The following is a 13,446-nucleotide window of genomic DNA, read 5'->3' as shown; positions in this document are numbered from 1 at the left end:
TATTACCGGGCTTCAACCGAGAAGCATATTTGCCAGCGGACGTAATCACGGACTTCGTGCCGCTCACTTCTGCCAACGCACGGCTACTTTCACGATGTCGTCACGACCGCGTGTATTGCCCATTAATGTGAGCTACGGCCGGGCTGTTAAGCTGGCATGCTTTTGAAATAAAGGACAACGGATCGCGTACACCCACGATACGCGTAGATCGTTACACGCGTGGCCTCCGAGATATTTTTAATCAAACGGTCTCGAGGGGAAAAAAAAAAAAGACACGACGGGCGTGTTCGCTCTCAATTGTATTACAGTTTCAACATCCGAGACATTAAAACATATCGAATGATTTAGTGGCTGTTGCGAGAGAATTAACTCGGAGAGAATTCGACAGGCGAGCGACTGTGCTTCTTGCGAATCGCTTTGTTGAAATGGTTGTGTAAGTTAGATAAAAGAACAACGTATGGTACTCACCTAAGAAGATCTCGTCGATCTCGTCGGCGTGAAGGTCGAGGTCGAGCTCGGACGCCCCGTTGGTACCGGGAGCCTGATGGCTCCTCTTTGCCAGATCCATCAGCTCCAGGAGATCGTCTCGCAGCTCGAGGCGGCCCGCGGCCAGAAGCTCGGCCAGCAGGGTCAGGTAAGGAGAGGTCAACAGGCGTGGACTGGTAGCACGCAGACAACCGGGCAACCAGAGTCCTGGGAGGCTGTACGGAACCACCGGTACCGCTCCGGCACTGACGAAGCCACCGTTCAGGAGTTCGCCGCACAACATAGATGCCGCGATGACCTCAGCTCCTCCCTCGTGACCTTGGCACCGGCTCGGTGTCGACTATCTGCAAACCACACAACGGCTTCGATCAGTTCGAGCGGTACGTCCCGACGAGAGGACGAAGGGAAAATTAATTGCGAAACTTGCCGCGAGTTCTTCAAAGGTTAACGGAGGAAGTAATGGGCCGGGACGGGTGCGAAGATAGAGTGTTTCGCGACTTTCCACGGCGAAAAAGTCGAGGGACCGAGCTTTACGAGTTTCTCTCGCGCGAGTTTTTAGATTTGAAAAAAAAAAAGTCGGCAGCTGTGTTTAACTAACGGAGGTGAGTTGAGATTGCGACGGCGAGGATGATTATGCAGAAGGGTGATTAAAAAAAAAAAAAAAGCAACAGCTGAAAATAATTAACTGCACCCGGCACTGCGCGAGTTGATAGAGCGCGAGTTGATACCGGCCATTAAATAATCTTGAAATTTTTCACGGCTTTTACAGCGTTACATAAACTTGCTCGCCAGTTTCTTTTCAAAAGTAAAGTTTCACAAGCGCGAGTGAGCAAGGCACTGTATTACAGAACTTGACGTAACTTTGCACGCACGACGTGTCTTTCTTTGGTTTCAATAAACTTTGCAAACGCGTGCAAGGCTTACTCGTCTCGTTATTATTTTATCGCAAACTGCCAACGCGCGACTCTGAGACAATTGAGAAAAGGAATACTTTAACTACTCCCATCGGTTGGCTATCTCTATTTAGAAAATTACGCCCGTGGAACGACCTCGGAATAATTATATTAACGGTAAAGAACAATGTCCTTTCATCGTTTGCGCTGCAAGAATTATAGGACAGTCGTTAACGCGCCTCGATGGAAGATTCAGTGCCGCCGAAGTCGTCGCGAGGCGATATTGAATATACAATTCGGTGGGTGAACGTGAAAACCAGGCGAAACGACGTGGATATAATAATTGTTGCGAAATTTCAAGTCCGGTCTCGCAGTAACAAAGGAGCCGAGGTCGGATAATACCGAACGCGAAATAACGGAGGAACAATACGATCTCTCGCAGACGGGCAAATGCGCACAATTATCGTGAAATATATACGCAAATTAATCCTATCCACGCGAGGCAGATCCCGATGAAACACGAACCGAATAGAGTAACGAGAAGGCAGCACCGGCGAGATACGGCAGATAACGGGTGTTCGAAAGAGAAGGCGTCTGGACAATCGGGTTTCGAATCGCTTTGTCGGACGATTCAATTTGACTGCGGTTTATGAAATTAAATGAGCTAAGCTCGCCGATTCAATTACTCCAGATTTGTTCGAAATTCATCAATTGCGACCCGGTGTAATTGACCTCATTATGCAACTGTGCCGAAAATTTAATATTTCAAATATTTATACAGATTAAATCCGAATGCTTCATTATCGACGTGCTGTGCGTCAAAAATCTTTATTAAAATATGTCTGGGGCGAATATTGTTCGAATCGATCGCGATGAAGAAGAGATTCACAAAATTATCCGGTGTTCGTAACTTTTCAGTGTCACGTGCAACATTGAAGATAGTAAGGCTCACGCACCATTTTCCCTACACATAAGCTGAAGAGGGTCCCGTGATGGACGATACGGATTTTTTTTTTTCAAGAGAAAACGCGGCGCGGATAGCAAAATTCCCGAATATTCTCGGAGAGGACACGCGGACGCACTCGATCGCGGACACCGGCGATGCGACACTGAACAGACGCAAATGGAGCGTGACAGACGGAAAACCGGAAGTGATCCAATGGGAGGAGAAGCATTCCCATGGAGCCGACCGCCTCTCGGCGCGATGCATGACGTCAGGCATCGAGCGAGTGTGAATGCATCGAGTGATCTCATGCCGACAAGGCTGTGATAAGCGCTCGATGCACCCGACATCGCGGTGATAAATGGCAGGCGACAATCGACGAGTTTTTGGAGACCAAGAACCGTTCCGCAAATAAATTCGCTCTTGCTTTTAAATGTTATAAATTAAAAAATATATATATATATATTAGTTGGAGAGAAAAGAATTTAAAAATCGAGATAACGAGAAGCTGCAATATAAACTGAACGCTTTTAACTACCTGGAGTAACAAACATTTGATAGTCTATAAAAATGATTATTTTTAGAATTTAATTTGAATTTTTATTAAAAGATATAATGTATTAAATTTGAGGTTTTATTTACGGGACGTAAATGAATAAAATATATGTTAAAAGAGACGCGACGATGAGTAAGAGATACATTCCTGGAGTGACACACGTTTTCCTCGCGAATCATCATCGAGCGCGGCGGATCAGAGATGAGATACGCGAAGACATCTCGTCCGCCGTTAATCCGATCGCCCACGCACGAATTCCCGGCGTACACGCACGCGAGATTACATTATACGCATCTCGTGCGGCACGGGATTATGCCGCGAGACATTCCCGCGAACTTCGGCGTCCCTGAAATTCCGAATCGGAATTCGCGACATCGTGCAGCGGCGTAACGGCACGGGGAGCAACGGCACTCCCTGCCTTTTGTAAAATCGAGCCGCACAAACGGTGAACACGACAAAATTATCTCGCGAAATCTTTCGAAAGTATTCGTTACGCAAACCGGCATAACGCTCGCGGCTTATGAGGGCGCGGAGATTCCACGCGCGTCATCGTCGTCGCGGAAATTGCTTGGCGCAGAATAAACATGTAGCATTATCTGCACAGCGCATGACAGAAATTTACTTGCTGTATTACAACGTAATCCAGAATTTCCCAAATTCCCTCGGCGTGACTGCACCGCCATTCGTACGCGATTATATGTATATGTATGTGTAGTATATATATATGTATATATTATTTTTTTTTTTTTTATTAAAACATAGCGACCAGAAATAATGATAACGAGCAGCATTTAAAGTTATATTCCTAAAATTATAACACAAATACCGCTTTGCAATTTGCCAAATAATAAAAAAGCTACCTGTACTATCGCGGTGCAAAGTGCATCAAGCAAGAGAATCAATCGACATCGCGAAAAAACGGTAGTAAACAGGAAACAGTGAAACTTCTCTCTCTATATTTTTTTTTTAAGTACGGATAAATGTAGCAGATTTTTTTTCCACGTTAACTGAACGCGTAGTCTATTTCGCGAAAACGTTGCGGCGTTACGTATGCGCAGCGACTGTCCGGGATGCAATGAAAAATCACCGGTAGATTCCGGTTCGAAAGGAGTCCGATCCTCCCTGCTTTTTAAATTCCGCTGTGATTCATGGAGAATGATCGCAGCCAGGACGGCGTCGCGCGAAATCGAAACTGCATAATTTTCTGGTTCACGGGCCGGGGCGATCGATCTGACGAATTGCATCAAGTGCATCGCAAATGCACATGAATAACGCCCGCGTCCACGTGATTTAACGGAGTGAAGAGCGAACGCGCGCACGTGCCTGTCTTGATATACAATTTCCAACAAAGGAAACTGTCTTTGAACTAAAATCTGTATTAAAAGCTGCCGTTAGAGATATCGAGGAGTTCTAGAAATTGTCATGCACGTTTATATACATTATATTTCTCCGTCGAACGTGACATAATGTTTGTTAATATTCATTAAATACGCGTTTTTCGATATATACGTGATGGACGTAAAATCGGAACTTTCAATCACCGATATTAAATACCGTTTCGATTTCGACATGATAACAAGTATCGGATTGGTTAGCGTTGTCGCAGCAAGCGCAAATATTAGCAATGCATTTCTGCTTGTCAATACATCGTGATATTTGCGCGTATTGCGACATGGAAACGGAAACGCATCCATATGCGATACATGACAATTAATGTTCGTACTATTTTTTTTTTTTTTTTTTAGTGTAACTCGCGTGACACGCCACTGCCACAGAGTTAATTTTCTAATAGATCAAAAATAAAATCAACTGACATATCTATTAAATATAAAACGTATGTAGATAGAATGCGAAACAAATTTCACATCTATCACGAAAGTATTAATTACTAACCGAGTTAAAGATGCTCAAATAAAAGTTCTTCCCTCGTTAGTCGCACGCGATTCGCACAAACTTTAAACCCGAATTCACGAGCGGCGCGCGTAGAGAGTCGCGTTACTGCTCGACAGGATAAATCGTCCAGGAATACCGCGATACTGGCACTGGCAATATTCCGGATAACGTAGAGAAGAGACGGGAGGACGCGTGGTGGATGAAGCCATCGACCAGGGACGCCCACCATGGCTACCCTCGGTCCACTCCTTCGCTTGTTTGAAACTGGAACAATCTCCTATCTTGCCTCACCGAAATGCTCGCTATGAAACAACCGCTCGGCACGAGATACCGTTCCGTTTCGCCATTCATAAAGCAGTCTTAAACATCCAGTCTTAATCGCCCCGCGAAGCCGTGATTTATGAGCCGCAACTGCGGATTTCGTAGCCCCCGAGTGTCCGCTGCTAAAAATTTCACAGCTCACGGGATTCGAAAAACGCGGAGTACTCCGCGGCCGCAAACCGCTCTGGCGCGGTCACCGTACTCACCGCGTCTCTCGCGTTATTTCAAAACGCCGGAATTCCCGTCCCTCCGCGTGCCGCGAAGAGATTATTAAAAGCTAGTTCGAATTTTCGGATTAAATACATTTTAAATAATGATAAAAAGCTAGCGACGTCTGCGAGGGTGAGTGTTTGCATCGCGTCATGTTTACATCTGCACGTTCGCACGAGAGTTTCCGTTGATTTCAGCAACGCTCGCACGATTAACATCGAGACACATCGCGCACACGAAGGAACGCGAGCTTAACTGTAAGGAGTCCTCGGGCACGTACACGCGAATCCTGGTGGATCGTTTCCACCCTCGGCGTCTGGGTAAACATCGTCGCCGCGTCGTTACCGGCTGCAATCTCGGTCGTACTTGCGAAAATCTTGGAGCGGGGCCCGATATCACCTGCATGGCCGTGGAAAATCGTGAACCGCGCGAGAAGGCTTATAAACGGTAAACCTAAGCCAGATAGATCGCACGATATCCGCCCTTCGAGCCCTACAATACCCGGTTTCGCGATAGATTCCATTTGGACCTTCAAGGTGCACGATAGTGCGGAAAGGACGAGCGCGATGATAATCAAAGTGAAATTGTCGAGAACAGGGACTTGGCGCAAAAGGCACTTTAGCCGAAGTGAACAGACAAAGGGAGGTATTCGATAACCGTCGAGCAATTAATTAAAACAAACGGAATTTCGTATAACGCGCATTTTATATTACGTGCGCAATGATGATTTTTAATCAGCTCAATTTTCATGATTGAAAAAGCACTTTCGTTACGGGCGGAGACAAAAATGCGATAACCCATCGGCAGATGAATTTAATTAGATAGATACTTATTCAATTAACGTCAAAAAATTATTCACCAAATGAATAACTGTAATTTCAAACGTTAAACTGCAATAGTTGAATCCCCCTACAAATCTAACCAATTAAATATATAAATTAAATTAAGCAAAAGTTTATATCCAATTAATCAAAAGTTCAAAGACTCATTGTACCGTAATTACCGCAACGCGAAAATTATTTCCTAATTAAACGTGGCTTTTTTGTGTTAACGTACACTAAATCATATTCACTCCCTTCCGGTGAATTAACAAAAATTGCATCGCGCTCATTGAAGTACATCGCGTGCCACAATTAATAATTCAGAAATATTGCCGCACATTAATTTTTCCAACCACTTGTCGTATATAACTTAAAATTTTAATTGCAGTTTTACCGCTGTTTTATCGGAATAATTCACTCAACCTCGCGTTCATGAATTATTACTAAAGCAAAAATTATGACGTGTTAATTTAACTCGAATTTATTACAGTTTAACAACTGTACGTACAACATGTGCGCAACTAAATGCATGTCACATGACGTCAACTTTTAACAGAGTTTTCTATAACGCGAAACGAGAGTAAATTATAACGCACAATAAGATATTTGTAAATCACAGGGATGAAAGAGGAAGACGACTGCCCGTAATAATTCATCGAATTATAATTCCGTGCAAATACTTAACAACAAAAGTGGAGAGGCAGGAATATTCGATATCGCTCGTGAAAGTGGACGGGACGTGCCGTCGGAAATCTCGGGCGAATTTTTCACCCTGGGGCTTCCCTCGCTACCCCGTTGATTACATTAGGGGCGGGAAAGGCCTTCCCCTCGACTTGCAGCGAGCTGGCGGAATCTTCCAAATCGAAGTCGACTCTCTGCCGACAAGAATCTCGTCATTAAGATTTTTGATTTGAATGCAAATGGCTACTTTCCCCTATCCCGCGCGGGATTCCATTTCGCCTTTGATATCTCGGGGAAAAAGTGGACAGAAGACACTCCGCGTCTCAACAGAATGTTATAAAATGCATTCGAAATTTGATGCTTCGTAAAACGCGCTTCCCTTGGTTTCTTCGTAAAGAGAGATTTTTGTTTAACGCACATTTTACAAGGCTTACAACGATCACGCAAATCGATTCCATTTACCCTCCGTGCTAAAAGCGCTGAGTAAAGCAACAAAAATTTCCGTAATGCTTATTTTTTTGAGCGTCACGAAAGTGCTACCGGCCCCCGCCCTGTAGTCCTATTGATTTTTTATTAACCCAAGGAGTCTTATCGTTAAAACGCGATTTTCATCGCTTTTCATTTTTTTTTATTATACGTAACAAATGTCCTGTATTTCTTTTTCTGCTATATCATCGGCATTTATTATATAGCGCCAACAATTTTTATCGCACGGAAAGATAGCACGTAACTTTAGCAACTGAAATAATTTCTCAGAGTTTTATCTCACTGTTCGAGGGCTCGTCTTACGATCTCGGCAGACAACGGGTGTCATTAAACTTTCAACTGTTCGCGGATAGCCATTGTGTACGCCGGACGTCCTAAGTTAAAATAGAGCCCGTGTGTGCATCGCGTCGCGGTCTAGGTAAGGCGAGACGTAATTTACTGGTTTCTGCTTGTTACACCGACCGCACGTCGACGTGTCACCGGCGTTTGCTCGTAAAGCCGACAAACTCGACGTAATTTTATCCCGTCTCTAGATATGCCGGGTACGTGTATATACAGCCCCGTATCCGGCTTGCCGTGCCCTTCGGCCAAATGAGATTTTCCTCGGCGCGACAACGCAGGGTTCCACGGGATACGCAACGGCCGCACTTTGCGGCATCGGGATAGAGCAGTTTACGTAATCTGACACGGCGATCTCTTATCCTGTTCTTCTCGTAATTAATCTTCATCGCGAAACGCAAGCTGGTCAAAGTGAGATCTCGAGAATGTTCATACATTTACAAACGAGAGAACCGCCGAGTTTAGCTTTTCTCCGGACAAGGAAAGAGGGAGGGAGATTTATTTTAACGGAAAGTTATCTAATTCAATATATCGCAATCTCGATTTGTCCTTTATCAACGAGCGTTATTAAATAACTGTTTATTCGTCAGTTTTCTAAATTCGACGTGATGCCCGACCGACCTGAGAGCTCTTTCGCAAATTATTTTAAAACCTCTCTGTGTGTGTTGAGGAATCGATAACGGCGTGTGATTAATATCTTTTTCTAGTAACAAACTATCCCGTGACAATATCGAAGCACCGTAGCACGTGGAGCTTATAAAGGTCGATCTCTCAGCTATTACAAAAGGAAATCGATGGCGCCGTCTATACGCGCTGATCACTCTGCTAAAAGTATTGAATTTCATACGGCGGAAATCTGAGATTAATATAAACAATGTGATTGCCGAGCACGCATATATCGGCATCGGCGAAGCGCAGACTACATGCAAATGGCTTTTGATACCGCAATAGCTCGGCAATCGGATTTGCGAGTGAGTCGGGGTTATCCTCCGAAACGGGGAATTTACATGAGAATTTACATGGTTTGCTAGAGACAGTTGCGAAGGGCAGATCGGTGGGGGGGAGAAAAAGAGAAGCAATTGTGCGAAGGTGGTGGCTGGTGGCCAATATAAATTCAAATATATTTGATGCATCATCGAACAACGCCTTCTATAAAGCTCCTCGCTATCCTATCCCACAAAAATTTCTGTTTTCACGTAAATTCCATTTTTCTCGAAACAGTGCTTTATTGCCCTAGGAAAAATGCCAGTCGTAATATCTGGCACGTCAGTAGCGGCAATGTGCATGCAATCTTATTTATTCCGACTGGTTTACGACTGCAGTTATTCGATTCTATAAAAATGTTGATTACAGCTCCAATAAACAATAATCACCGATTCACTAGCTAATATATATTTTTCTTTTTTTTTTTTTACCTCTAAATACGTTCTTCTATATTTTAACGTTATATAAAGGCATTCTTTTGACGTCGTAACTATTTCAATTCCTTGCTTTTATTTTTTATTATAATAACGTAAGCTGCTGTGTATTGTTTACGAACAGATCGACGATCTAATCGAAATTTTGCCTCGATCTTTTTGTCGCGAGGAGGCGGCAGGGGAGGACGTTCATACGTCGCATAGGGAATGCGAATTCGAGCTCAGGTGAGGAAGTCTGGAGCGAGTGAACTCAGTCAGGGGACAAGGTAGCAGGTTGATTGATCGCGTGTCAGGTTCTAGCCAACCTGGCGCCAGGCCAGTGGTACCCAACCCGCTTCCATGCGAGGGTGGGCACTCGGGGCAACTTTTGCGGGTGCAAGGCACGAGGGCTATTAACGAAGACGGAAGTCGAGTCCGTTTTTATCGAGCTTAAAAGTATGGACGCCACGCACAATGACGACAACGTTTTATTACGCAGCTGCGTGCACTCTGTTGCACACAACGTGTTACGTGGGAAATAAACCATGAATAAAAAATGACGTAAAAAAAAAGTATATAGGGATGACGTTCTATTAAAAAAAAAAAGCTTGTGAGGCGGCTGTAAAACAGGCTGTTCTTTTATGATGCAAAAGTTGCCTTTAAAAAAGCAGTGTAAACGCGATAAACGCAATTTATTTAAATTTAAAAATAGGTACAAGATTGTTAATGCGATTTGGATGTCGTAAAAGAGAGGTAAGTTATCAACGGGGGAGTGACTTCGCGGTAATAAAAGGACTCTTTAATATTGAAGGGAATAACTTCCGAGTTTTTAGTTTCATCAGAGTGTCAACAGAAATTTTTAAAGTGGTTACAGTCTCGGGCGCGACGTAGTTATAAAATCCGGAGTGAAGTCTCAGGCAGCCGGTTTAAGACTGTGATGACACCGCCGTGCATTTAATAATGATGAGACGACAATTATTTCCGCAATATCCGCCGTGTATTATTGTTATGCCTCCGGAGTGGAAAGCGCAATCACTCGAGCTATCTTCGTTGCAAGCGGGACGATAACGACGAGCGATGGACTGGCGCCTACGCGAAGGAACCCACGGGATTGCACTCTCCGGCAATTACAACATAATTACGATGAAACGGCGCAGTCATGGGTGGCGATAAACGCCGGGGTATCGGTTTCCCTCTGTCATACGAAGAGCGCGGCGAATAAAAAAAAAAAAATAACTCTGAAACTCGGTCAGGGTAAACAGCAACGAAGCGCCGCGGCGAACCGTTTTAATTCGCGACGGAAAATACACGTTTCCACGACGCGGCGATCGATAGGGAGTTACTTCGCGCACGTACGGCCGAAGTAGATTCGCGTGTGCGCGAATTAAATTCGCATGGGTTTCAAGGAACGCGAAGAAGAGAAAGAGAGAGAGAGAGAGAGAGAAAGGGTAGACGCTAAAGCCCTGCAGAAGGGTCAACCCTCTCCCGTGGAAACGAATCACGGCTCTGGGCGCCCCCGACCACCGTAACCTGTCAGTCACTTTATCCATCCCCCGCCCCTACGCCGCGCCGGCGGGTCCCTTTATTTGATCGACGAGTGACGTTATCGCGGGTAATATCGGACGGCGGGAAAGGGAACGAAGGAGAGAACGAGAGAGATGACTCTCCGGTACTTCCAAGCGATCCAACTCGCTCCATCAAACATTCATGCTGTCGGCCGCAAGCTCGCGCAGTCGACCGACCGCCACCGACCGCCCTGTGAAAACGCATCCGATAAAATGCAGTCCAGGCCGACACCTTTTGTGCGCCCGTGCTGTCGTAAACGCGTTCGCCCACCGCTGCTCATATATAGACACACACACAGAGACACACACGCCCGATATGAAACCTTCGTTTCCGCCGCGTCGCGTTTCCTTTGACCCTCCCACGAATTCGATCGCAATTGACCTCGCGCTCTTCCTCTTTATCTATCTCGTCTGTGTCGGCCTGTAAACACGTGATATTTTTACTGCTTTATCTCCAGGCGGTAGCGCCGTTATGCAAATGCTACGACCGTCGTAATGAGCGCGGTTGTCGTTATTGTATAATTAAAAATCGTTACAAACGAGAGCCCGAACACGAGCTGCCACGCGAGCCGATCTTGTAGCATCCGAAAATCGATGTGTCTGCGGGGATTGCTTTTTCCGGTCTGCGTTGCACGCGCTAAGATCGATTTTCGCGGCTGCCGCGATTATGCGCCCCGTGTTTTTGCAACGGCTGATAATAGACCACGGGCGTGAGCGACGACGCGGACGACTGCCTCGTTAATTGAGCGATTCCCGATCGTTCAGGTGCGCCGTCACGTTTATTCTCGGGCTTAGTGATTTTAATGGACGGTGCTCCGTAACACGGCGGGAATAAGGAGACGAAGGGTTTAATTATTCGGCGGTGTCGCGCGGGGCGAGAGTCGCGAGCTCGAAATCTAATAAAAAGCGAATAATGGGCGCGCTATTAAGATCTAAATCGCAATTAGACGGAGAGTACGAGCTGACTTTGGACGAGCCGTCCATTTCGCGGGTGACGGGAATGAAATTTCAGACCCTCGTCGAGATAGATATCAATTGAAATCTGCATTCGTGGCGCGGGCGGCTATTCGCAAAATCGCCTCGTGAATTCGAATGTCTAATAAATACAGCGGCGAACTTCGATATTAGCCCCGTCGTCGGTTTATAAGTGTTAATTAAATCGTGACATAAACGCCGGCAAGTTAATGACGCGGAAGTCGCGTTTAATGCGGAATGTTGGAAACTTGCCACCTTGCGTAACAATCGAGGTAACCCCCGTGCGGATCACAGGTGAAAAGCGCAGGGCGGGACAGAGAGAAGGGCCGGGTGCGACAGAATGGTACCGAGCGAGAGTTTGGACATACGGTGAGAAGAGCGGACTCTAGAGCACTTCGTCACACTCTGGAGAAGACAGAGGGGATACGGCGGCTTGTTCTAGTTTACGATTCTCAAAACGAGAACGTGGAGGAAACTCAGGTACCCGTGTGTCCCACGTGGCTAAGAGGTTCTCCCGAAATTGTTGGAGAATTCGGGCGGGTTTCGCTCGTCGAAATGATTCCTGGGGGATACCTCGATGAGAGATACTCTTTACTCGACTCCCGTCATTCACCGTTCTGATGCCCGCATCAAAATTTGGACTTTCCCCGGCATTATCGCGCGAAGGACGAAAGCTATTTCGTCCTTGACACGATAATACCAAGATTGCATATCTTCGATGGCGTACATGAAGAAAGAGAATTTAGAAAACAAAGGAACCTTGTACGTATAGACGTCCACGCGGAAATAAAAAATCTCTTACGTAAATATGGAAAGTTATATTAATCCGTAATCAATTTTCTATCTCATTGTCTCCTGTTACGAGAAGCCACATGGACGGATAATCCACAAAGAAATTTATTAATTACGCTACTAATCGATCTGGACTTGTGATTATATTAATTGTTTGCGGCTTGTCCAGTTCATTATGTACGAACGCATTGGCTACCTCATTAGAGCAGCGGCGAATAGGTAATCAGAAAAGTTGAACACAATGGATTAATACATATGAACGGGATAACAATTGCCTCGCATTCGCAGTTCATATACAGCGTCAGACATGTGAATTTCAACATTAGATGATTGAATATGGCGCGTCAATTTCGGATTATAACAGATTGATCCTCTTGGTGAAACGCAAGATATTTGATTTTCACATTTTGTGATATTTCTAGCGCGATATATTACCCAATTCCCGCAGACTTCATTTCGTTCCATTTATTTCTGTAAATTTGCATGTCTTTATTCAGACCGCGATAATTAGACTAAACAATCAAGTGCAGCGATGATTTTGCAGAAATAACCTCGTTGTCGCTTACTCCCGCATAAAAGCGTGCTGGCGGACTGTAATAATCGCGCCTGCCTGCAAATCCGTCGCGGACAGTTTTATAATCCACCGGTTTTACACCGTCCCTTTATTAATACGGCGGGGCAGTAAACGGGGTTAATCCGCGGCGCACGAGAACGCGAAAGCGCCGAATTCGCAGACTGCATTGTTCATGAAGTTTAAAAAGGCGACTGTCCCACACACAAAAAAAAAGGGGGAGGGGGAGGAGCACCACGGTTCTTTTACACGGCTTATTTTATCAAGTGAAATATGGCAAAATGTTATTTTACCTTCTCCAGAAATAATTCCTTAGAAAGCCGCATGCAGAAACTTCTAAATAAGCATTTCGAATAACGTAGAATTTTCCACCTCTGCATTTTTATCCGTTTCGGATAAAGTAAGTTATTTTTTTTTTTTTTTAAGGTACCTATCGTCAAATACATTTTCAGAAAAGAGATTTGATTTTGTTACACTCGTAACGCTATTTCTTTTTACGGATTATCCGTCAGCACTG

The 13,446-nt window shown here is 45.0% G+C and overlaps 1 protein-coding gene across 1 annotated transcript in view; it reads right to left on the bottom strand.

Moving 5' to 3' along the window:
• The window catches only part of LOC139106141 (protein Fe65 homolog), a 138,287-nt gene that overhangs the window by 98,509 nt on the left and 26,332 nt on the right, over nt 1-13,446 (bottom strand). The window contains exon 3 of the mRNA XM_070662704.1: nt 469-830. Coding sequence (XP_070518805.1) covers nt 469-769 — 301 coding nt within the window. The 5' untranslated portion in view covers nt 770-830. The remainder of the gene's footprint in view (nt 1-468; nt 831-13,446) is intronic.

This window comes from Cardiocondyla obscurior, linkage group LG10, assembly GCF_019399895.1.
Source record: "Cardiocondyla obscurior isolate alpha-2009 linkage group LG10, Cobs3.1, whole genome shotgun sequence".
NCBI lineage: Eukaryota > Metazoa > Arthropoda > Insecta > Hymenoptera > Formicidae > Cardiocondyla > Cardiocondyla obscurior.
Note: the sequence above shows the minus strand (reverse complement) of the source record. Positions and strands in the feature narration are given on the sequence as shown.